The 26,303-nt window shown below is 42.2% G+C and overlaps 1 protein-coding gene across 5 annotated transcripts in view; it reads left to right on the forward strand.

Annotated features, from left to right (window-relative positions):
* mast4 (microtubule associated serine/threonine kinase family member 4) overlaps window positions 1–24,931 on the forward strand; it is a 68,858-nt gene extending 43,927 nt beyond the window's left edge. For 3 of the 5 annotated variants that reach the window (XM_087790990.1, XM_087790992.1, XM_087790994.1), the window contains 24 exons: window positions 7,125–7,213; window positions 7,695–7,764; window positions 8,012–8,090; window positions 8,852–9,006; window positions 9,785–9,860; window positions 9,923–10,132; window positions 10,307–10,408; window positions 10,519–10,651; window positions 11,045–11,270; window positions 11,452–11,660; window positions 11,716–11,854; window positions 11,961–12,093; window positions 13,259–13,424; window positions 13,491–13,592; window positions 13,656–13,778; window positions 14,538–14,647; window positions 16,697–16,818; window positions 16,922–17,136; window positions 18,080–18,271; window positions 18,341–18,567; window positions 19,614–19,736; window positions 19,809–19,945; window positions 20,037–20,221; window positions 21,213–24,931. In XM_087790990.1, the coding sequence (XP_087647116.1) occupies window positions 7,125–7,213; window positions 7,695–7,764; window positions 8,012–8,090; window positions 8,852–9,006; window positions 9,785–9,860; window positions 9,923–10,132; window positions 10,307–10,408; window positions 10,519–10,651; window positions 11,045–11,270; window positions 11,452–11,660; window positions 11,716–11,854; window positions 11,961–12,093; window positions 13,259–13,424; window positions 13,491–13,592; window positions 13,656–13,778; window positions 14,538–14,647; window positions 16,697–16,818; window positions 16,922–17,136; window positions 18,080–18,271; window positions 18,341–18,567; window positions 19,614–19,736; window positions 19,809–19,945; window positions 20,037–20,221; window positions 21,213–23,827 (5,938 nt within the window). In that variant the 3' untranslated portion in view covers window positions 23,828–24,931. Of the gene's footprint in view, window positions 1–1,430; window positions 1,573–7,124; window positions 7,214–7,694; window positions 7,765–8,011; window positions 8,091–8,851; window positions 9,007–9,784; window positions 9,861–9,922; window positions 10,133–10,306; window positions 10,409–10,518; window positions 10,652–11,044; window positions 11,271–11,451; window positions 11,661–11,715; window positions 11,855–11,960; window positions 12,094–13,258; window positions 13,425–13,490; window positions 13,593–13,655; window positions 13,779–14,537; window positions 14,648–16,696; window positions 16,819–16,921; window positions 17,137–18,079; window positions 18,272–18,340; window positions 18,568–19,613; window positions 19,737–19,808; window positions 19,946–20,036; window positions 20,222–21,212 lie in introns of those variants that run through there. The other 2 variants (XM_087790991.1, XM_087790993.1) reach the window with 2 other exon arrangements.
* Window positions 24,932–26,303: the final 1,372 nt, after the last annotated feature.

Below are 26,303 nucleotides of genomic sequence, written 5' to 3' on the forward strand. Positions count from 1 at the left end.
CTCACTCTCCTACTCTATTAACTCTCTCACTCCTTCTACTAACCAACTCTCTTGCTAAATTAAATCTCACTCTCTTTCCCTTGACTCTTCACTCAATTTGTTAACAACTCTAGTAGAAGAACTCACATTTCTCCGATCCTTAAAACTCTTCACTGGCTGCCAGTTTCTTTCAGGATCAACTTTAAAATTCTGGTTCTTACTTTCAGATCTATTTATGGTCAGACTCCTCCTTACATCACTGATCTGATCCAGACTTACACCCCAGCTCGGGCTCTGAGGTCTGTGGATCAGAATCTACTGATGGTTCCTGAACACGGTTCAGGACCAGAGGAGAGAAATCCTTCCAGGCTGTTGATCCTAAGCTTTGGAACGATCTTCCTCTGAGTTTGATGATCTACTGACTCCTTCAAGAAACATCTTAAGACGTTTTTTTGTTCAGGCTTGTGCTTGATTTTCTGGAACTCCTGTTGTGTTTTCAGTTTTATCTTGACCTTTAAAGTATATACTTTATTGAATATTGTTTTGATTGTTTAAGCGCTTTGTGACCCTTGTCTGGAAAAGCGCTATATAAATAAAAATGACTTACTTATTTAACAATATCACTCATTTTCACTCGAGTCTACTACACAAGTACACATCAGATGATGCTGATTGATCCAAGATCAGAGTAGACCTGAACTTTGGACCTGGTTGATCCGTCGCTGTCATGTGACCCCTGCTCTCATGCAGGGGTCAAAGTTCAAAGATACAGTTCATCAATGGTTTCAGGCTTCTGTCTCGTCTGTGTGGGAGGATTTCATCATCATCATCATCGTCGTACCTTCTGGACCTGGTTGTCTCCTGGATATGTGAACCGCTGAGACCAAACGTTGACAAGCAGGAAATGACATCGCACACGCACCGGGCTCGCAGGAAGTCAAAGGTGCTTCACGTTCATCAGTAGATCATCTGGACCTGGTGTCTCTGCTGCGGCGACACAGCTTTAACGTTGAGAAACATGCAGCATCTCAACATGTGCCGTGAGCCAGCAGAGTTCTGGTCCTGCTCCAGCAGCAGAGCCTCCCCCCTCCTCCCGCCTGCAGACCCCCCCCGCCCCCCCACAGACGTGGTATCTGCCGGTTACATGAGCTCAGAATGTGGAGCTGACGGGAGCAGCGGGAGGATTTGTGCTGCAGTCGCTGCGAGACAAACAAAGTCAGCTGGTGTTCGGTGTCGGACCTCCGCCGCGGTCGCTCCTGTCAACACCTCGACCCGGATCACACGTCCGCCGCCGGATTATCGCTCGAGGCCGACAGAGGACGTCGGAGGACACGGTTTCGTCCTCTCTGCTCAGATGCCGCAGCTCGCTGCAGATGTGCAGAGGAAGTTTGGACATAAAATCCACCGGAGTCAGGAATGTTCCGGTGCCGGTCCAGTCAGTCCGGACAACCCGCTCCTCTCCTCACCCGGGCGACCTCTTCACCTCCCGCTGTGGCACGACATGGACTCGCCAGACTCGGGTTTCTGGACGCTGATGTCCAACTTCAACATTCCGCACTTCTACAGCAGATCCCGCCTGCGACGCTCCAAGAGGTACTGAGAGTCCAGGAGCACCAGGAGCGTGTCTTCCTGCAGGGGGTTTATTTTTGATGGTTCTTCACGTACAGTCGAGACGACAGAACACTAACGACCCACAACAAGAGCAGATGTCAGGTTGTCTTGTGCCGGCATGTCGTGTCCTGCTGGTCCTGAGAGTGACGGTTCATAATCACGTCATCTGTTTGTTTGTCAACCGCATGACTCGGGTGTTTTATTAAATGGCCAGTTCATTATAAATGGAACTAGACAATGTATTATAATACATCATTTATATTTTATATATATAAATAAATAAATAATCATGTATAATATGAGTTGTGGCTTATGGAAAATATGGAAAACTGTACTAAAGAAAATTATTTTATTTAAAAAAGCGGTGCACGGAGACAAAGCCTCCCCAATCAAATTTAAAACCCGTCCAACAGAAAATAAACATCCAAAACACAACCTCTTTTGTGCTTAAGATTGAATTAAAAAGACACAATTGAGCTATTTTTACTTCAAACCAACATGTTTGAAAGGGAACTAATTTGACGGACCAACCTGGCAACACATAGTAGCTTCTATGAGCGGAATCATTGCATTTTAATGTCACTTCTGCAGATATCGAGTTAAGTTAAAAACTTTATCTCGTCAGAAAATGGGGGAAAATCTTGTTTGTTTTTTACCGTATACCCGACTATGTGTTAACGTGTCATTGTCGTGTGACTCCGCCCCCTGACTGAAGACACTGACTTCATCAATCAAACCAGTCGTTTCTCTGAGTGTTGACTGATATAAAAAAACATAAATCATGATAATAGGATGAAATCTATTATCTGTTGTTGCAATAAATTATTAATGTCAATGCTAACAAATTCATGCTAGCTTAATCGTGGTATTGCTATCATAACCACTGCAAATCAGACGTAATATTAATTCGCATTTAAATGTTTGAGATCATTATAAAAGTCACCATAACAGTGCTGAAAACATTTATTTTATTCACCTTCAATTCTCAACAAATTTAAAGTTTTTTTTGTTTGTATTTTGCAAATCGAAATAAAAAAAACATCCGTTTTTATGAATCTGTTAAATTCTGTGTTTTGTTGTCAACTAAAGCCAAACATAACCTCATGTAATATTTGAGATTGATTTAAAAATTTCATATCATGGCAAATTTATATGAAAATAATATATCATGATGGGAATCACAATATCAATAGATTCGCAAATTTTTGGTTCTTGCGGTTTTATCCAACATTATTAAAGTAGATTAACAGAAAATGTAACTTATTTTTCTGACTCCCTCCACTGGTAGAAAATTGTAATTGCAATGTCATGAAAACTGTGTCTCCAACTTTTACTGTCACGCATGTGTATTTTCTCACAAAACCAGAGAAAAGTTTTTTCACCATTTCTAAACTTGGTTCTACTAACACTTCAACCCTGATGGAAATGAATGAAACAGCTGTCTCCGACTACACTGAATTCCGCTGCTATTATTGTGTATTACTTTTATCCTCTGGACAAAGACACGGATCTGGTTTTCAAATGTATTTGTGTTGACCAACCGACTTTCTGATCCAGGACTCGTTCCCATGTGGACGTGGCGCACAAGTGTCTGGAGTCTCTCGTCCAGGTCTCGTCTGGGGCTGAGGTGAACTTGATAGTCGTCAGGTACGAGTCGGGTTCTGGGTGTTTCCTCCCGAGCTATTGTGTGCGGCCGGTTTTGTTTAGACAATGAGACGATTGTGTGTTTGTCGTTGGTGCTCCGGTTGCGGAGGGAAAGTGGAGACGCTGATTGTTGTGGATCCGAGAGGGTAGTTGGGTTGAAACAATTAGACTCATCAACCCGAGAGCGTTTTAATGTTTAATCCACTAAAGGGATCATTTAACATCTTTAGCTTAATCCGACAGATTGTTGAATGTCATCTGAACTGAAGCGTCAACACGTCCCTTCGTCGCACGCTGTGTGTGGACCGGTCGGCTGCTAAGCCACTCGGTTCTGGGACTTTGTGCCGCAGTATTGGTAAAACTGATATTTATTTTTAATCCCCGTCATGACCTATTTTAAACGGCACAGCAGCTTAGCATGAAGCGCCGCCGGTGGACATCTTGGACCAGAGAACAAACGCCGTGCTCGTTGAGAGACATGATATTTAGATCTCGACAAGAGTCACGACATGCTTGGGATTTGTAAAGATGACGAAACTTTGGTTCTGTCCAATGTCGGTATTTTAACGTCATTGATGCAACAAGAAAAACTTCAAAAGTCATAAAAGATGACTTGGGGAAACGGAGGATAAAGATCTTAGAGTTGTGATTTCTTTTTTTGTCAGCTCAGAGTTACACATAAACACTAGTTTATTTGTCAATACCAAGGTGAGAGATGGTTCAGTCAGAGTTCCCAAAGGGTTTTGGCACTAGTGAGATCACAACAGACACTATTGACCAAGTAATAACACCACCATCATGTTCATTATTTTTTGTATATAATACTTTTTTAATCATCTTTTTCATACCCTGAATTCTATACTTACAGTATGGAATGGACTATATTTGTCGCCACAGAATTCAATGTATGCTCGTTCATGACGCACAATGCAACCCACACTAAAGCGTCTGCATCCTAACCGGACTATCAAGAGTGTTTGTTGTCTCTGCTTTGTCTGGATCTTTTTTTGCTAGTCTGTTAGTCAACCTGACCAGTCCAGGACAGTAGCTGTTACCCTCACCTGGTGCTTTTATTTGAGTTCTCTTCCTCACGAAACAGTGTCTCTGACTGGACACGGGTGTATGACATCGATGTCAAACCAAACTGGAATGTGTTTGCATTGAGACAGACTCTGTCTATGTTTCTACCATTAATGTCAGAACCTGATTTGCTTTGATGTCGATATATATCTGGACCCACAACTAACCCTGGTCTTGACACTGGTTTCCAGACCCTCATGGAAACGGTTTACCTTTCGACGAGAGTATCTAACACTGAACGTTTGATCTTTAGAGACGGTTTTATTTCACTTTCACTCGGGGGTAACTGTACCATACAGGACCCTGATGAAGTATGCATTTACTTTTCTTGTACATGTCTGAACCTTTATAAGGAAGTACTCGGTTCTTTCTAAGTAAACCCCTAAGCAGTGGCGGCTCTTGAAAAATATTCTAGGTGGGTTTTTTTTCCAGTATGTTTTCCTGCCTATCTTTTATCTGATCACTTGAAGCTAATGATGGATAATAATGTTGATTATGCTCCTTGTTTAGATATAAATGAGAACATATTTTAATTATACTCTTACATACATCATACAGAATAAACTAAATTATTAAACAACTAAAACAACTATTAACAACCTGTCATCTGCACCAGAATAATGTTTACTATTGGCTCTTAAAATCATCACGTTTGATGTTCTTGAGGATGTTGTGAACATGCTACATATCGCACTGGTTGTGATTAAGGGGGCGAATTACTGTACAAAAAGGAAGTTAAAGTTATGTTACTTACAAAGCCGTCATAACGCATATCATATTTCATTATCAACAATATGATTCATGACCTCATCGATATCTATCCTTCTTTCAGACAATGGAAGTCATGGCAAGTTTTGCAACGTTTAGCGAGTGCTCATGGGAAATGTGGTCTCCCCTCGGGCTAAACACTACCGCTATAGTCCACTGGCGTCCCTCCACTAAAAATAACATAGAGCTGCTTTAATATTGATGGTTTTTTTGGGCTTCACAGAGAAACTGTAACACAAGCTTTGAGCTTTAACCCTGTGCTCCTATTTTCCACCTTTATCTGTATCCGTCACAGCAAAGAAGCCAATACTCTCCTCTCCCCAGAAACCTCCCCAAGATGTTTTAAGAGAATATTGGGGCATTTCACCGATAGATGGAATTCGTCCCTTGGGAAATTCCTTTGGGAAATTAGGAGATTCTTGGAGACATATTCCTTGCAATGTGTCCCGAGTGTCATTCCCTGGAAATGCCAGTAAAATACATTTAAAAATGCCGAAGCAACATTAACTGGCTTCTCTGAATAACTCTCTAAGTCCAAATACTGTGCAGGGAAACTTATTTCCACAGATTGTACCAGCAATCTCATTCATTCGGTCACTACCTAATATTCGGGACAACACATGGGCTTCAAACCGAGTCGACCGGTAAATCGACGGTTTACAGATTCCTACGCTGGCTTTGAGACACGGAAACTTGAAATCATGCTAGAAAAAAGAAAAATGAAACGGATAAAAAAAACTTGATTCAAAATTCATTTAATTCACGTGGTTTAGACTGTCATGTATTCTCAAGGGCAACGATGGCTAAACCTTTTATAAACGTAACCATCGTAGAAGAAGTCGAAAGAAGCAAAGAAAGTTTTGTGCAACTTAATTGTCAAATAACATCTTCCTTCACTTTAAGACCAAATTAGATCAACATTGTTCTATTATTATCCTCCGTGTGTCCGACTTTGTGTTTGAGTTCGTCAGCTATTTTTACCGTCGCTTGACAGTTTTGACAGAGAAGCAGAAAGAAAAGAGGAATCTTTTTTTTCTCTCCTGACGAAGGTCACAAATCAGGTTCCATTAGATCTACGGAGACTTTCATCTATTTTTGAATTCTACGGGTGAAAATAAACAAATGAAAAGAGTTTGTGACGGATTCAGTTCACGTTGTAGGAAGAAAGGAATCTCAGATTTTAGTTTTTATTTGGAAATAAAAATGTTTTATCGCTCTTATTAGTTACTTAACTAAACTGAGAATTTGTCTTTTCAAATATTTAGAGTTTAGTTTGGACCCTATAAACTGAGTCAAGTGGGCAGCGCTGAGGTGAAGAAGCAGGAAAGCAGCCGTGGAGAGTGAAAGTGAAACTTTCTGGTCTAATATGAACCACAACTACACAACACACACTTGACCACTTATACACATCTGTGGCAACATCGGCGACAGTCGCATGCTGATGACATCATCATCGTCAAACCTTCGTGTGAGATATAATGTTGACTAAACAAACCAGTTATTTTACTCTGCTGAGAGAAACAAGATCCTGATCTTCTCTAAATCCCATCGTCCTACTTTCCTCTCTCTCTGCGCATCCATCTCTCTCTCCTTCTCTATTCTTCCCTCTTATCATCTCACTCTTCCCCTCTCTCTCCTTCTCTTTCCATTTCTTATCTCCCACTCTCTTTCTCTCTCTCTCTGTGTCTCTCCATTTCTCTCCTCTTGTTCTCTCTTCTTCTCTCGGTGTCTGCCGTCAGTGACCTTGCACCTATAATAGCAGATCATCAGAGCGCCCTCTAGCTGTGATTAGCGAGATTATTAGGGATTAAACGGCTGCGTGGAGAATATTGTTTCAGGTGTTGTAGAGAAACCATTGATACTCGCACGTGATGTTGTTTTCATGAGCTTATCATACATGTCGACGATAAGAATAATAAGGACAATAATATATTACATTAAATAGACCCTCAGAAGTGATTGTTGTGTAACGCGTTGGGAAGAAAAGATGGTATTCATCGTTACTTTTCTTAACTTTTGTCTTTTTTTTCCCCATGTTTCAGCTGCAGAACCAGTAACAGGAAAAGTCTGATCGGAAGTGGACAGTCTACGGGTTTACCGCGGCCGCACTCGCCTCTCTCCTCGCTCGCAGGTGAGTGTGTGCGTGTGTGTGTGTGTGTGTATAGCATGAATCAATGTTATATTCATTTAGATACTTGTTTACTTTGACTAGAGACTGACTACAGATTTAGCTTTTACATTTGCACAGAAACATGTTATACAAATGCATATAATGATGCCAAAAAAGAATAAAACAATACTGTCTACAAGAAAACATTATTTATTATTATTTAATTTTTTTAAAACCTTTTTCCATTTACAAACAGATCCTTCAATCGAAGGCAGAAGCAATAAGCTGAATGACACACTTTTCTTTTTACAACTGACCATTGTTTCAAGTGCTGGTTTAAGGTCTTGTTGTTACCGAATTTTCAGCGATTTTGCTCAAATAAATAATTTCTCCATGTATTGAATTGCATGAAGCTGTCATTTTTTTTTTTTTTAAATCTTATTTTATAAATCTTCCTATATATCAATCTTCAAATGACTGATCGTTGTTATTTCTTCATCAGGAACGAGTCCACAAGACAGTCCCAGAAACTTCTCCCCGAGCGCCTCCGCTCACTTCTCCTTCGCCCGGCGGTGAGAAACTCTCCTCAATCCTGTAGGAACAGTATTACAGTTCGGAAATAGTTTTCTGAATAATTGTCGACAACCATCATTATCTTATCTTAAACACTGACACCTTCATATGCACAATATAAACAGGAACATCTATGTTTTGTGTTGGCCAATTAAAAAGCAATATTTGTTGGAAATATTATTCTAAGTTGCTTCAGGGATTCTGTGAGTCACTTGTTTAGAAATGTAATGATAACGTTGTCCACAGGACTGATGGTCGTCGCTGGTCGCTGGCGTCACTTCCCTCCTCTGGATATGGAACCAACACGCCGAGTTCCACTCTCTCTGTGAGCATCACTGACTTGACCTTTTAGCTAAACGCACAAACCCACCTCTGTCTGTCTAGAAAAGCATGAGCTTGTTAACGTTGATCTTACATGGTCATGCATCAGTGTTACCTTTTTTTTTAATGAACATAAAATACTTTCAGACAGAGGAGTGACAAAATCTAATGTAAAAATGTGATCAAATAAAATGAAAGAATACAGTTGAATTAAAATATAAAAAAGGACCAATATACACTGAATATATTCATCTAGATTCCAGGTGTGTTATTACATTTCTTCAGGGGCCAAATTCTATACAGTGGCTGTTGTGAGGGGCCAACAGGCAAAAATAAAGGCATAACAAGCAATGAAATCTGGCTAAATATGCATACTTTATAATTTTGTTGTTTTTCTTATATCAACTTTTGAAAAAAGAAAAAGCTGAAATAAAAGCATATTATTTTTACCAAATTCTTATTTTTAGTCACAAATCATTTTGAGGGATTATAACTACTCACCAAAATAACAAAAGCAGAGGAAAACATAAAAAAACAAAAAAACAAATGGTCATATGAGTAGTAGAAATAAATACAAAATAAATAATAAAAACAATGGAGGCACCACTAGAGGGCGCCTGCAAGTCCCTAGCAGTTTTGTTTACAATAAAAACGAATGAAAACAGAAGACAAGGCCTCCACGTCGACACTTTGCCGCTGCCGTCTTCTCTGGCTTGTGCGTCTGCTGTAGTTTTCATGTGTAAAATGTATTTGCTTCATTTCCAGTCGTCCTGTTCATCACAGGAGAAGCTGCACCAGCTGCCATACCAGCCCACGCCGGACGAGCTGCACTTCCTGTCTCGCCACTTCTGCACCGAGAGCATCTCGGCGGAAGAATGTCGTCGCGCGGTTGCCATGAGACCGCGATCACGCAGCCTCAGGTGCAGCATCACGTCCAGTGAAAACCTGCTGAAATGTTAAATGCTTCATAGTATTACTCAATGAGGCTCCGAAGTATTACTCCATGAGGCTCCGAAGTATTACTCCATGAGGCTCTGTAGTATTACTCTATGAGTCTCCGTAGTATTAAACCATGAGGCTCCGAAGTATTACTCCATGAGACTCCGTAGTATTACTCCATGAGACGCCGTAGTATTTCTCTATATGGCTCAGTAGTATAACTCAGGGAGGCTTAGTGGTATTACTCCATGAGGCTCCATATTATCACTCAGGGAGGCTCAGTAGTATTACTCCATAAGTCAATATAGTATAACTTCATAAGTCACCGTAGTACTACTCCATAAGTCACTGTAGTATTACTCCATAAGTCTCCCTAGTTTAGCTCAGTTGGCTCGGTTGTATTACTCAGGGAGGCATTGTAGTATTACTGCATGAGGCTCCTTAATATTATTTGTACGCCCTGTATTACAATTCAAGGCTTCGTAATATTACTCCGGTGGCTTTGAAGTCCGAAAAATACAGTACGGAATGCCTAATGACACTAATGCTACATATGTTCATTATTTGGAACTTTTTCAACTGTAGTATTTAAATATATCCTGAAAAATTGTTTTTGTTGGCGCATTTGCTATTCTGAGTATTCTGTTACACAAGTGTGTCTTTGTTTGAGCGCCTACTACATTAGCACTGTAGCTTTGTTAGCATGCCAGTGTTATCACTGTGTTAGCGACGAGCGCTGAAACTCTGCTGTCGCTCCAGTCCGGGCAGATCTCCGTCCTGCTTCGACAACGAGATCATCATGATGAACCACGTCTACAAGGAGAGATTCCCGAAGGTAACGTTACGGATCACGATGTCGCCTCTGTTCCGATGCTAACGCAACGCTGCCCCCTGCAGGCCACGGCACAAATGGAGGACAAGCTGCAGGAGATCATTCGCAGCAGCTCCGCCGACAGCGTCCTGCCGCTGGCCGACGGCGTGCTGAGCTTCGCCCAACACCAGATCACCGAGCTCGCCCGCGACTGCCTGGAGAAGAGTCGGCTCGACCTCGTGACCTCCAGCTACTTCTGCGAACTCACCGACAAGCTGGAGCGACTCGTGCAAGAGGTGAGACTGGCACCATCTGGTGGTGAAGGCTAATATTTATGTTATTCTATTTTGGTTCTCAACTAATAATAATAATTGTGCTGATTGCAATTTGACAGTTTTGTACTATTATAATAGTATTATTTTTTATAATTAGCGTTAGCGTGCTAGCACTGACGGGTAGTTGTGTTTCAGTCCACGGAGCGCTCGGAGAGCGAGGACGTCAACTTCATCAGAGAACTGGCCAAGAAGGTTCTTATCATCATCGCAAGACCCGCTAGACTGCTGGAGTGTCTGGTACGTTTTAAAACGTTTTAAATCGTTTTTGTATTCCACCGTGTTAGCACAGACCTGATGTTAGCATCTTAGCTCATTATTTACCTTCCATCTTCTCTTCCGAACTGCAGGAGTTTGACCCCGAAGAGTTCTACCATCTTCTAGAAGCCGCCGAAGGTCACGCCAAAGTCGGTCAGGGCATCAAGACGGACATCCCGCGCTACATCATCAGTCAGCTGGGACTCACGCGGGATCCCCTGGAAGGTGACTTGATTGTTTCACCGGGAAACGTTATTAAAAACAAAGTATTTGTTGGTGAAAACTCAAGTGAATCAGAGTAAAACTGACTCATGGGTTAATGTTTAATGACTAGAACGAGGATCATTACACTTAATTAGAATCCAACGATTTCTGAAGGGCTAAACAAGATGTTGCCCACGTGCCACTGAGCCAGAGCAGATGTTCAGACGTGTTTAAAGACCCCCGGAGGACGAGTCTCTCTGTCGACGAGTCTCGGAGCAACACTTGAGGGGATTGGACATGTTTCTGATGAGCTTTTTCTTAAAGTGACTGCTGTCACGGTGCTGGTTCTGATGACGCTTACTAGTTTTTGTTCGTCGACACTATGAAAAGTTTCAACATGTTGTGTTCCGCCAGAGTTCTCTCAGCTGACCAGCTCCGACAGCGGGATCGCCGAAACCCCGGAGACGGAAGATTCCGTACGTTCACCATCGATCTTTATATGTTTCACTATTTCAGCTTTTTTTGATTTTTTTTTTTTCTTCTCTGTTGCTCAGAGTCTGAGTTCGGCTCTGAGGCTGCGAAGGAAACCCTGTGAGCTGGACTTTGAGATGACCAAGCTGATCAGTAACGGCGCCTACGGGTGAGTCATCTGGAGCAACGGAACAAAAAAAAAAATAGTATTAAAAAAGTAAAAAAATATACACGTGTATATATACTCAGTTAACTAATGACTAATTTATTTTTATTCAGTACTAAAGGAGGAAACTGTGAATGTTTGACCTTGACTGTGCCGGGTCTGACCGGGTCCGTGTCCTCCACAGCGCTGTCTACCTGGTGCGGCACAAGGAGAGCAAGCAGAGGTTCGCCATGAAGATGATCAACAAGCAGAACCTGATCCTGAGGAACCAGATCCAGCAGGCCTTCGTGGAGCGCGACATCCTGACCTTCGCCGAGAACCCCTTCGTGGTCTCCATGTTCTGCTCCTTCGAGACGCGGCGGCACCTCTGCATGGTGATGGAGTACGTGGAAGGTGAGTGTGGTCGCGTCAGGAGACGAGTGACGCGAGCTAATGCTGACGTCCGCAGGCGGGGACTGCGCCACGCTGCTGAAGAACATGGGTCCACTTCCTGTCGATATGGCCCGCATGTACTTTGCGGAGACGGTTCTGGCGCTGGAGTATCTGCACAACTACGGGATCGTCCACCGAGACCTGAAGCCTGACAAGTGAGACCTTAGACTCCTTCAGCTCGTCCATGATAGCGGCGTCATCACAGCACGAGGAAACACTTGAAGGATCCTTCTTTCAAGCCTGATGTTCTGTTCTCCACAGTCTCCTGGTCACCTCCATGGGTCACATCAAGCTGACTGACTTCGGGCTGTCCAAGGTGGGCCTGATGAACATGACCACCAACCTGTACGAAGGTCACATCGAGAAGGACGCGCGGGAGTTCTCAGACAAGCAGGTGTGACTCCTTTTCTTTTACACATGTTGAAACTTTACTTTTTTAAATTTAAATGGTGAATTTGTTTTGTTTTTAATTATAAAATAAATAAATTAAAACATTCTAAATTTTTCAAAATAAGCAAATTTATTATTTTAGACATATAGTTTGATGTTGTAATTCCAATCTTTTTTTAAGCATCGCATGTATTTTTAATTATTTAATTCAATAGTTTCTATATATTTTTAATAATAATAAATACATAATTTACAATTTAAGATAAATATTCTAATCCCAACAATTCAACAGCAAATATTCTAAATTAAATGTATTTTCCAATCATTGTGGAACTTATTAAACTGACATTTTTAAATAAATAAAAACTACAAATTGAATACAGTATATTGGATTAAGGAATTAAAATATTAAGATTATGTATTATTAAAATATATCGATTTAATAAAATATATATGCAATTCTTAAAAAAACATTTCCAATAAAAACATTAAAAGTTTAAACATTGAATATGTTTAATATTCCAATGGTACTGATATATGTCATGAATCTTTATCGGACGCTGTCGAGCAGAATATAACAAGGAAAATGATGTATAGGAACGGTAAAGACAATGTTTGGCATTTTATTTTTTAATGTATTTTCAATTAATTTTGATAGGTAAAAACTTTTTACAAATAGAACAAATAAAGAGGATAAATAAAACTAAGAACCTTATGTTATACTTATATAACTAATAAATCATATAACAAGTGCAGAATATTCGTTTTTAACTCTGTACATTATCAGTTTTATTCTGTTTAATCTGATTAAGACTCTTATTTCTGGAGCTGGTTTCTCAATCAAAACATTAGTAAGTAAGTAAGTAATTTTTATTTATATAGGGCTTTTCCAGACCAGGGTCACAAAGCGCTTAAACAATCAAAACAATATTCAATAAAGTATATACTTTAAAGGTCAAGATAAAACTGATAAAACAATAACAGGAGTTCCAGAAAATCAAGGAAAAGCCTGAACAAATAAAAACGTCTTAAGATGTTTCTTAAAGGAGTCAGTAGATCCATCAAGCGCAAAGAGAGAGGAATACTGTGACACCGACTGTGTTAAAACTCCACCTCTAATGGCGTCTGATCTCCAGTCTTCTCCTCACACTGACCCTGTGACCTTGCAGGTGTGTGGGACCCCCGAGTACATCGCCCCCGAGGTCATCTTGAGGCAGGGCTACGGCAAGCCCGTGGACTGGTGGGCCATGGGGATCATCCTCTACGAGTTCCTGGTCGGCTGCGTCCCGTTCTTCGGAGACACTCCGGAGGAGCTGTTCGGTCAGGTCATCAGCGGTCAGTCCTCCACAGACGTCCTGCGACCGTCGTCTCTCGTCTCCTAACGCCGGCGTCTCTTTCCAGACGAGATCAACTGGCCGGAGGGCGAGGAGGCTCCGCCCCCCGACGCCCAGGAGCTCATCACCCTGCTGCTGCGCCAGAACCCTCTGGAGCGCATGGGCACAGGTACGGTCGGGTTCTTTGGGTCGCCCACGTGTGTGTGTGACCGCGAAACCGTGTGTCCCGCAGGTGGCGCCGCCGAGGTCAAGCAGCACCAGTTCTTCCACGACCTGGACTGGAACGGACTGTTGAGGCAGAAAGCCGAGTTCATCCCTCAGCTGGAGTCGGAGGACGACACCAGCTACTTCGACAGTGAGATTCGCTTTTATTAAAATCCGTTCAAAAGTTTTTTATCTCATAGTGACGCTTTCATGTCTGAGTTTACTGAGAGGGAGTGAGATGAAGAGTGTGAAGTGAGGTTAGTTCAGTTTGAAAACTAATTGTTCAGTGTTGACTTAAGCAAAACCATCAATAGAAATATTTAGTTTAGTTTACATGGAAAGAAACACTGATCAAGTTGAACTCCTTTAATTATTATTATTATTTAAATTGCATTATTAAATTGAAGTTCAGCTATTTTCACTGCTTGACAAACTCTCATAATAATCTTGACAATCTTTTAGTGTTTTTTCATATGGTCAGTATAGAATTAAAAAAAAAAAAATGTATAAAAAAAGATACAACTAAAAATATAAAACATTAAGAAATAAGAGATAATAAGTTCACATATAATTACATATAAATAATGAATTATTAAAAAATAAATGCATAAAATAAATGATAATAAAAATGTATGTTACTTTTGAAAATGTTTCTTTTCTGAAATGTTTGACTGTTTAATTTTTGTATTTTTCTCTGTATCTCAGATGTTTTTCAGTTGCTTTAATAAAAAAAAGGTTAAATAAAATAATACAATTAAATTAAAAACAAGTTGCTTCATTAATACATATTTGCAATAAAAAAAATCAACGAATGTAATTCAATTGAAATTGAAGCAACTTTTTACTTTTATTTTGAAATCTTAAGTGTTATTTGTAAAGATAAATATTTAAGGTTCGTTTCCTCCTCCAGCTCGCTCTGAGAGGTACCACCACATGGAGATGGACGAGGACGACACCAACGATGAAGACTTCAACATGGAGCTCAGACAGTTTTCCAGCTGCTCCCACAGATTCTCTAAGGTTCCTGGTTCTATTCTTCTCTTTTCTCATTTGTATTGAACCTCATTCTTTTCCTTTTCTTGAACGAAATGGTTTTATTTCAGTTACAATATAATATATGTTCAATCAAATGGCAGCTATCACTATACAGACTTCCTCATGATCCACAAAACTTAAAACAAACCAAATAAGGAAAAGGCTGAAGCCTAGTTGATATAATAGTTGAATTAAAACAAAATATAAAATCTATCTTTACACATGTGATGTGTAAAGATAGATTGAATGCTTAAAAAAAAACAAAAAACATGTTATAAGTTAAATATTTTTAAATTCATACGGAAAAATCATACTTTCATCCAATCGTGCCAAGATCACATAACTAATCCATAAGCTCTGTGCTCTTTTGGTAATGTCTGGTGTCTCCATTATACCAACATTTTTATATTGAATTTAAAAGAATATAAATTAAAAAATGATGATTTTAGAACATTTGTGTTTGAATAGTTGGAATTAGAATATCAAACTCTACGGGTAAAAACATTTTCTAATAAATATAATTCAAACATTTTTAATTAAACTGTATATATATTTATATTACGTTTCAATATTCAAATTATTGATTTCTGTCTTTAAGAAGATTAAAAAAATGTTCAATGAAGGTCATCTAAATTCAACCATTCAATTCTCCATGAATTCTCAGCATTAGGAACTGACTTTCAAAATGTATGGATTGGACATTTTTTCTTGCATTATTATTGTCAGGAAAGCGAGAGAAGATCCATGTTTACGACTTAATTTGTGAGAACTGGTGGAGGAGACGAGAGGTTCGACGCGAGGCCTTCAAGTGCAGAGCGATAAGAACCAGATTTCATTGAGAGGATGTTTTGCTCAGGAGCGAGAGGAAGATGATTCATATGGAAATGTGGCCCAGAAACATCCATCACACACACGTGCACACGCACACACTAAACAGCAGCTTTGCATACATTTTCCACTCGTAAATCTCTTCAGGATTTTTTGGTTGAACATTAAACACGACGCCTTCATTGTTCCGTTGTTACTTTCTGGCTCGCCTGAGAACAAAGGATCCGTGGCGAGGACTGGAGACTGGATCACAGCTCACTCAGGAATATGTTTTTCTCAAGTCGCTCTCTATGTGTGTTTGTGTCGCTGATGTGAGGTCAGAACCTGCTGGAGGTCTGACTTCTCTTTAGAAAACATGAGCAGCAGAGTAAAAATGTTAAGGTTATAAATGAGGAAAAATGCAGATGAGAACATCCTGTGATCGGGTTTTGTTTTAATACAGAAATGTGAGTCAAATTCAGCCATTTTTTTCTCACAAATCTTGATTTTCGGAATGTTTTAACATTTCTGCTATATTTTTGATCAAATTTCAATTTATTTTGTTATTTTCATCATTTCATCATCATTTTACTGCTTTTTATCTCGTGGATTTTTGCATATTTTCTGGAAAATTAAGACCAACTGATTTTTTTTTCTTCTATCCCTTAACTTTTTATCCCTGAACTCGGTTCATCAATCCAGGTTTATCCACAAAAAAAATCTCTTTTGGTCTTTATCTTCACCTCAAAATGTTCATTTTACTTGTGACATCTTTCACTTCATTACTAATATTTTTTATATATTTAACTTCAGGATATTTACATCTGTATTATAATTTTTTTCATTTTCATTTAATCTTTTTCGACTTTTTTTAAGTCAAACAAAAAAAAAGTAATACAATAAATAAAGTTATTTAAAAAATAGATCGAATGACAATGAAAATAATAAATAAATACTGTAATACAGGTAATGGATTAATTGTACAATAAAAAGAATGAAAGAAAATGAACACAATAATAAATAAAATAATGATAAATATACATTGTGCTTTAGTTTAATATAATAAAAAGAACACAAATAACCTTTACTTACTACTTTACACTACCGTTTTAAAAAATAGTTTATAACAAGAATTAAAACATGATGTTTATTAATTAAATAACCGACAGATTGGAGAGAAGCAGCAGAATCTCCTTCCTAGTCTGGCTCTAAAGTTGTTCTCTTCAGGTCTACAGCAGTCTGGATCTGTCCCGGGGTCACCTGGAGGAGAAAGGGGAGACGGAGGAGAAGAAGAGCGAGAGTCCTCTGACCGTGGACTCCCTCAGCTGGACGCCGGACTTCACAGAGATGTTGGTTTGACTCAGTCATCGTAGCAAAGTTCTGTCGTAAACTACAGCGCCCCCTGTAGGCCGAGAGTGTTCCACCGTCTAACGCGGCGGCGGCGGCTCTCAGGCCGTCACTGTCTCACTCCACAGACGCCGACAGCCTCAACCAGAGCGTTCGCCCCGGAAACCTCCCCAAGTTCGCCATCTCGGCCGAGAGCGAAGGAGAAGAGTCGTCGGGTCTCGGTGACCCGAGCAGGGTTTCCTTCTCCACCGGAGAGCTGCAGCTGGACGACCACGACGTCACCACGCCGGGCAGCACACACAGCGGCGCCACACTGTCGGGTACGAAGACCACTTCCATCGTCCATGTACAACTTTATTGACAACTGCAAACGACAAGCCTTTGACTGTATTTACGTGACGACACTTCAAGAGAAAACTCATCACACAGATGTAGAAACGCTCTTAAATTAAAATGTTATTTTTTTTATTTATTTTTTTATTAACTAGTTTAACCATTAATATGACTATTGTTCATTTATAAACGACATATACATATATTTTATTTGACCATTTTCTTTAATATTTATTTTTATATTGTAAGTATTTTTTGGGCATCAGAAAGATTAAGTGAATATTAATATAGTAAAAATATTTGAAAATAAAGTGTTTAACGTGGGATAGTTAAAGAAATAAAAGTTCTATAAAAATAATACAAAGATAATTTTATTAAGCTTAATTTTGTAACTTAAGGTTTAGGTTTTTGTTTCGTCTTCACATTATATTTAGAGCAGCATCTTATTTATCTAGTGGCCCCTCACAACAGACACTATATAAAATGTGGCCCCTCAGGAAACTCAAATGAACATTATTATAAACACAACTTTGTTCTCAAAGAAGCCTGATTAAGTGTCTTTTTATGAATTCAAACCATGAGTTTAACTAAGTAAGAAGCATTTAAGTAATACTTGATCGACCCAAACCAATACAATTCTGTGACGACTCGTCTCCACATAGTTGTTTATCTTTTTGTAGATTCAGAATCACTAGACATTCTTCCAACAAATACAAAATGCTAATGATAACTCATGCTAACACCTTAGCATGTGTTAGCTCAGGGTCAAGGTGACCCGAAGGCCCAAAGAAAAATGTGGTATCCCTTGTGTTGCTTGTGGGTCAAGGCTCAAACACATTTGTTTGCGGGCCCTCGGGTCCCTCAGGAGATGAGGAAGCTGGTACCATTCTGATCCGGTCGATACAATCTCTCGTCCTTCATCCTCACCAGGGAGCTTCTCCGAACATCTGGACCAGCTGACCCCTCGAGGGGACGAGGTCCAGAGTCCCGAGGGCGTGTGTGGAGACCAGGCAGCTCCGAGCGCTGCAACGAGACCCGACGCCGTGAAGGTGAAAACCGGAGCCGTTCCCAAGGTCCCCAAGTCCGTCTCCACTGGAACTCTGTCCCTCACCATCCCTACTGGTGAGTCCGGGAACTGCACCACTCAAGAATCGACGGAACGATCCTGATCCGTGTCTTTTCCCCCCCCAGACATGTTCGGCGTGTCTCCGCTGGCCAGTCCCATCTCCCCCTACTCGCTGTCCTCGGACCCGTCCTCCAGAGACTCCTCCCCCAGCCGAGACTCCGCCCTCTTCTCCTGCAGCAGCCGCCAGCCCGTCGTCATCCACAGCTGCGGGAAGAAGTTTGGATTCACGCTGCGAGCGATCCGAGTCTACGCCTGCGACGGAGACGTCTACACCGTCTACCACATGGTCTGGGTACGTGTTTGAGACGAGGACGTCTGGATTTACTCTTCAGTCTCCTCATGATCACAATTATATTTCTTCATTTTACTAACTTTACATTCCAAGGTTTAAACATAAGGTTAACTGTAAGGAATATTGTCCTTTTTAATATTTATTTTATTAATTAATTAAATATTTTTTAAATTACATATTTATTATATTTTCTTGATTTAGTTTCAGTTTTTTTTAAATTTTCAAAGTTTTTTTTACCCCTGATTAAGACAATGTAGATATTATAATATTATAAGTCTGTCAAAATAAAATATTTTAAAGTTAAGACACTAAATTCATTACACCTCAGAAAGAAAAACATGTATAACAAATATTCCAGTATCTTTTTAAATGTTTCCCAAAATACTAAAGTACTTAATTTAATCACTTATACGTATACTATACTTAACAACTAAAGAAGCACTTTTCTATACTTGTGAGTCTATTTTTTTAAATTATTAATTATTATAAATAAATACATGTATTTATCATTATTCTTAATTTATCTTATTATTCATGTGGTGTTTGATGCTGAGATAAGACAAAAGTTAAACACACTATTATATTGTTTATTAATAGTTGAATTTATCAGTTTAATTGTTTAGACTTTTTTATTGAAATGTTGATTTCAAGAATTTATATAAAATATACATGTATTATATAATTAACAATTGATATATTCTTAAGTTTTAATTTTATTAAATAATTTAATTAAATATATCTTTTACAAATGTTGTTTAAAAAAGAAAAATGTAATTTGAATATTTTAAAGGTGAATTAATATGTACTAAATTCAGCCTTTTTTTCATTCGTAGCCTTTTAAATATCAATATTAAGATGTAAAGCATAATACTGCAACCAGACAATATATATAAAACAAAGCACCGAGCTACTCGATCAAACTTTCAACCAATCATGTGTCTCTATTATACCAACATTTTATATTATTTATATTTATATTTAGGTTTTTAAATTCAAGCTTGAATTTGTGTAACGTGTGTAACGTGTGGATCGTTGTCGTGGATCAGAACGTGGAGGAGGACGGCCCGGCACAGAGAGCCGGACTCCGGGCCGGAGACCTGATCACTCACGTGAACGGGGAGGCGGTCCACGGTCTGGTGCACACGGAGGTGGTGGAGCTGCTGCTGAAGGTCTGTCCGTCGTCACCGTGGCAACAGTAATAGAAAAATCGAAACAGGAAATTGAAACCTGTGCTTCTCCAGAGCGGCAGCAAGGTGGCGATCACCACCACGCCGTTCGAGAACACGTCCATCAAGACCGGGCCGGCGCGCAGGAACAGCTACAGGTCCAAGATGGTCCGCTGTGGGAAGAAGACCAAGAAGGAGAAGACTCCAGAGAGGTTTGGATGATGATGATGATGATTGACACATTGTATCATATGTGTTGATTGACAGCTTCATGAATGAGTTAATGACTCTCTCTGTCTTTAGGCGTCGCTCTCTGTTCCGACGTTTCGCGATGCAACCTTCTCCTCTGCTGCACACCAGTCGCAGCTTCACGTCCCTCAACCACTCGCTGTCCTCTGGTGAGAGTCTCCCTGGATCCCCCACTCACAGCCTGTCCCCTCGCTCCCCCACCGCCGCCTCTCGCCCCAATCCCGATTTCACCCAGTCAGGTGCAGACCCTCCCTCCCTCTGTCTCTATCTGTCTCTGTCTCTGTCTCTCTCTCTCTCTCTCTCTCTCTCTCCCTCTCTCTCTCTCTGTCTCTATCTGTCTCTATCTGTCTCTGTCTCTCTCTCTCTCTCTCTCCCTCTCCCTCTCTCTCTCTCTCTGTCTCTATCTGTCGCCCTCTCACGCTGTCTCTCTTAGTTTTGTCTCCCTCTCTCTCCGTCTCTCTTATTTTTGTCTCCCTCTCTCCCTCTGTCTCTCTCTCCCTCCCTCTATCTGTCTCTCGCTGTCTCTCTTAGTTTTGTCTCCCTCTCTCTCCGTCTCTCTTATTTTTGTCTCCCTCTCTCCCTCTGTCTCTCTCTCCCTCCCTCCCTCTATCTGTCTCTCGCTGTCTCTCTTAGTTTTGTCTCACTCCCTCTCTCTCTCTCTCTCTCTCTCTCTCTATCTGTTCCTCTCTGTCTCTCTTAGTTTTGTCTCCCTCTCTCTCTGTCTCTCTTATTTTTGTCTCCCTCTCTCTCTTTCTCCATCTGTCGCTCTTATTTCTCTCTCTTATTTCTGTCTCCATCTCTTTCTGTCCCTCTTATTTCTCTCTCTCTCTTATTTCTCTCTGTCTCTCTTAAATCTGTCTGTTTCTCTTTTTTATGTCTCTTAATTTGGCCTCCTTCTTTCCGTCTTTCTCTCTGTGTCTGTCCTCCTCTCTCTCTTTTTCTCGCTCTTAAATCTGTCTCTATTTTTTTCTGTCTCTCTCTTTCTTCCTCTCTCTCTTAATTTCACCTCTGTCTCCCTCTTTCTGTCTTTCTCTCTGTCTCCATCTCTCCTTCCCTCTCCCTCTGTCTCTCACTTGTCTCCCTTTGTCTTCCTGTCTCTTTCCCTTCCTCTCTCTGTGTTATTTTGTCTCTGTCTCTCTCCTTCTGTCTCTCTCTCTCTCTCCTTCTGTCTCTCTCTCTCTCTCCTTCTGTCTCTCACTCGTGTGTCTAACTGCCGTCTATGTGTTTCAGCTGGAAACTCGTCCCAGAGCAGCTCGCCCAACTCCACGGCCCCCAACTCCCCCGCCGGCTCGGGTCACATCAGGCCCAGCACTCTGCACGGGCTCGGCCCCAAGCTGCCGGGTCAGAGGTTGCGTCAGGGTCGCCGCAAGTCGGCCGGGAGCATCCCTCTCTCGCCGCTGGCTCGCACGCCATCGCCCACGCCCCAGCCCACCTCCCCTCAGCGGCCCCCCTCCCCACTCCTCACCGGTCACCCCGTGTCCATCTCCAAAACCACGCCTTCCTTCCCCGCCAAGATCCACTCCCCGCCCACCATCGTGCGCCACATCGTTCGCCCTAAGAGCGCCGAGCCGCCTCGCTCGCCCCTCCTGAAGAGAGTCCAGTCCGAGGAGAAGCTGGCTCCGTCCTACTCCGGAGACAAGAAGCACCTCTGTCCCCGGAAGCACAGTCTGGAGGTGACGCAGGAGGAGGTCCCGGACGAGGAACTTCTGGGCGGCGGCGTGGAAGAAACGGCCTGTGAGCAGCTCGCCGTGACACGAGTCCGACCCGTGGAGCAAGGGTGTCTGAAGAGGCCCGCCGGGCGTAAGGTGGGCCGCCAGGAGTCTCTCGAGGATCTGGACAAGGAGAAGCTCAAGTCCAAGATGGTGGTGAAGAGACCGGAGTGGTCGGAGCCGAAGCAGGAAGTGGACTTCGACGGCGGGGAAGACAAATGCGGCGAGTCGGCAGGTATCACCCTCAAGGACGTTCTGTACAAAAAACTGGGCGCTCGCGTTCCAGACGAGTCGTCCGGAGGCGGCGACGCTCTCCAGCGGTCCTCCAAAGACGTGAGCTTGAAACCGGACCGGCTGGACTTCAAAGCACCGAATATGGAGTTCACAAGGAAGAGGCTGTCGTTCGAGGAGAGGGACGACTGTGTGTGCCGCCTGTCGCCCGGCGTCCATGACAACATCCACTTCGGCTCCACGCGCTCCAAGAGCCTCCAGCTGGACGAGCATCTGAAGGGCGGCCTGGGTGGAGTTCACTCCGCCCCCGAAGGTTTGGCGCCGAAGCTCTACTCCGGCAGAGGAGAGAGCGCCGTGGAGAAGCTCCAGCTCATCTCTTCGGGGGAGATCCCGCTCCGCAAGACCTCGTCGGAATACAAACTCGAAAGTCGACAAGTCTCTTCCCTCAAACCTCTGGAGGGAACTCTGGACATCGCCCTGATCTCCGGCCCGAGAGTCTCCAAGACGGACACATGCTTGTCCAAACTGGCCGGAAAATCGGGCGAAGCCGTGTCCCCGAGTCCATCGGTTTGGCTGCAGGGTCCCCCCGAGAGACTCAAGTCCTCGTCGCACCTCAAGACCACGGACAAGCCGAAGAGTCCACTGAGTGCAGAACCTTTGACGTCCTGTGTCTCCACGAGAGAACATACGCCTGATCTGAGAAGTGTTGAGAAGACGGCGGATGTGAAGGAACCAGCCAGGGTGGACACCTTGCTCCCAGTCAAGGACAGCAGGGTGAAGTCCGGCTCCGCGCTGGTCCTGGAACATCGTGGTCCTCGTCACAACACCCACTTCTGTGGGATCGCTCCATCCATCCGTGAGGTCAGCAACGAGGATGAGGACTCGGAGCTGCACCGGGTCCGGGCGAAAACCCTGATCAGCGTCGACCCACAGAGCGTCCACAGCCCGACCAAGAACTCCATTCCAGACCTGGCGAAGCAGCACCTCCTCAACATCTGCTCCGTGACGGAACCCCTGGTCTCCATCACCACATCCACGTCTGGGTCCGTGCCCGAGCTCAGAACCAGCCGGTCACGATCAGAGGGGTTGAGCTGGTCCGATGGATCCCCCGTCAAGCTTCCGCGTGGGTCAGACCTGGAGGTTCCAAACCAAAAAGTTGAGCAGAACATGGAGGTGTCCTCTGGGATGAAGGCAGCAGGTGAAGCTGAGGGCAACAGAAAAGTAATGTCACCAAAGAGGAAGGAGCCACTGGAGTCTGCAGTCGCCAGGCTTTCTGAGAGCGTTAAGAAACCAGACGTGAAGGACACCAAGACAAAGACTCCACAGGTGACCCTGGCAAAGACTGACAAGAGCACCGTCAGGACCACCAGCACGGCGCCCCCTGATGTTAAGAGGAAACCTCAGGATCCTCCTGTAGGCAAAGACGGCACGACGGCAGACGTGACTCTGGAGAAGCAACAATCCTCAAAGCCTGTGAAAACCGCTTCGAGTCAGAAACCGTCCACAGTTCCCCTCATCAGACACAAAGAACCGTCCCCGAAAAAGCAGACGTCCGTCCTCAAAGACCACCAGGAAGTCAAAACGAAAGACGTGACGTCGCCTATCGCAGCAGCTTCTCCACCAGCCACCAACTCAAAACCCGTGGTGCGGAAAGACCCGAGCACCGGGCCGGTCAGAGGAATCAAGGAAGCTCCCAAACCGGACCCTGGCAGAACTCCGGAAATCTCCGTGTCCAGCTTCCCGGACGCGGCGGAGCAAAGAGTCGAGAAGAAAAGGGAAACCGAGGCCCCGTGGAAAACTCTGAAAAAGGAGCCTACGAAGGCGCCCGGCGCCAAAGAGAGTCCCGATAAAGACTGTGGCCGGGTCAGACCGCAGAAGGAGTCGCCGCGGAGCAACAAGAAGTAGCCGCGAGAACGTCTGCGTGAACTTCTTCATATCTTTTAGTTGAAGGACCGGCAACTGTTACACGTCTGTGTGAATGTTCATCAACGTGAATGTTTTCTGTTTTCAACCAACGCTCTGTGCAATCAGTTGGGAAGCAGGGTGGCGGGAACGCCGCCGTCGTCAGTGCCAAACTGTGAAGTGAGTTTGGGATGTAAATGCAGTCGAACCGCACAAATAGAGATTCAGGCTCACAGCAGCGTGAAGGTCAGCGACGGGGCCTTAGTCCAGAACGACTTGGTGTTGATCACATTCCTTCTGGTTTATTTTTGTGCAACTTGTGGTGTAAATATGGCGACACGAGTGAGGGAATGTTGGGACTCTGATTGTACGATATGTTTTCCGTGTCCTCGAGGGTGTTGTTAAGAAAACTTGAAATGAACATGTAGCACCGTTTAAAAAAAAAAAGACTGTGACGGTTTCTACACAAATGATTGTCGGACGAGCTTTCGCTGGTGATCTCGGAGGGTTGGAAAAAAAAAAGTCGAGACCAACGGCACTGTTTTTTTTTTTGTTTTTTTAAAGGATGTTTGGTGACCTCGGCACTTTGCTTTCAACTTGTTTTATCGGCTGATTATCGGCGTCGGGACGTTGCTGTGGCTCGTACTTTTCTGTAGATTTTAAACTACCGTTTGATGTAAATGAACAAATGCACCTTATCGCTCACACAGTTGACGCTAAATCCTCCCCCTTAAGACTTTTTTTTGTTTTTCTCTCTCGCTAAAGTCCTCGAAGCACATGAAATATTTGTTTACAAACTTTCACGGATGTATATTTTGTATATTGTTCATTTGCCAAAATCTTGGTGGCCGTAGACGTGGTGTGAGGTTTCACCACCGGTTCTTGTCGTCCGTTCGTCCGTCTGTCGGGTCTTCGTTCTCCTCCGTCGTATTAGATGAACTCGCTTCTGATGGTTTGTCTTTTAGAACAATGTGCAATAAAGTGTTTGGATTTTTTTGTATTTTCGCTCCAAGAAGGCTCTATGGATGTCATAAATGTTGTATATTAAAAAGATATTTATACTTCAAATGTTGAGTAAAACTGAGAATAAAATGTAATTCTATGTTGTTTTGGTTATTGTTGTTGTTGTTGTTAATGGCATCTCAATGAAAGAAATAGACGTCATTTGTTTAATACATTACATACTCACCAGCTTGAATTTAAAATGTACAATTACTTTTTATACTTTCAAGAAGGTAAGATGACTTTAAGTTATACTTATTATTTCTTAGATTTTAGAAATTACAAGTAAATGTTTTTCTGCTTTCTTATATTTTGCTTACATATCCGAGACTTCATTTTAATGGTTTATAAATATATTTTTTAAAATATTACATTTAAAATGTGTATACGCTATTTTGCACCTAAATGGCGCCAAAATATTATCCGGAAATGACGCAGAAACCAGCGGCGATCATTTTCCTTTTTATTATGTCTCACTTTTTTGTCAAAAATGGAACGTTTTGGAAAACTTTTAACAGTGCAAAGTACGACGTAAGTAAATGATGCAATCGGTATTTAATAGGATACAAAGTTAATCCTTGAGGTAAGACTTTTATTGGCCTTAAAACCGTTAAGATTCCTGAGGTTTTGGACTTTGTACCACAGAGTTAAGATATTTCAAGTCGTGCTAGAGCTTTACAGACACGTCCATGTCATAAACTGACCTTCATTACGATAAAAACAAGTTATTAACTCGTGAAAGATTCTTGTTTAATTCATAATTAAACGTTAACGTCAGTATTTTTGATGGTTTTAGGAGGCAAGGCTAACAATTCAATTGTCCGCCAGTCTTGTCCAGTAGGGGGCAGCAAACCTCTCCACAATGGCCTTTACTGCTGTTGTGTATGTATGTGTGCGCGTGTGTGTGTGTGTGTGTCTGTGAGTCATCTGTCTGCAAAGATCTAAAAAGTGGACCAAAAATGAAAGTCTAAATAATGTAAAGTCCATTGTTTACGGTAGTAACTTCAAGTAACTTCAGACACAAATTGAAATTTTGATTTACACAAATAAAACAACTAAGACTCTTTCATGTCTTTGTTTTGTCTTGATGGTTGAACCTTGAACTTGCTCAGAGTGTGTGACCGTGTTTCTCTGGAGGGAAAACTACTGTTGATGTTTTGCTGCGAGATTGTTTAGAATCCACTTTGTAACTTGAAGTTTAAGAAACAAAAACAGGGTTTATCTTGAAATCCGTGGAACACAATCGTGGTGGAGGTTCTTTTTTTTTTCGCTCACGTGTTGTTGTTGTCGTTGGTCGTGATCTTGGCTCCGGGCGGGTTTGAACTCATGGTGGTGAGAGTTTATCTCGGTCACACCAGAGTGGACTCGTGGTTCCACAGGGCCGTCGTAAAAACATTGTTGATAGAGTGTCGACCGTGAAAAGAAAGTTTCTTCTGTTCTTTTCTTTGTAACAGTTTCTCCTTCACTTCTTTCTCAG

The sequence above is a fragment of the Callionymus lyra genome, chromosome 5 (assembly GCF_982586985.1).
Source record: "Callionymus lyra chromosome 5, fCalLyr1.hap1.1, whole genome shotgun sequence".
Taxonomy (NCBI): domain Eukaryota; kingdom Metazoa; phylum Chordata; class Actinopteri; order Syngnathiformes; family Callionymidae; genus Callionymus; species Callionymus lyra.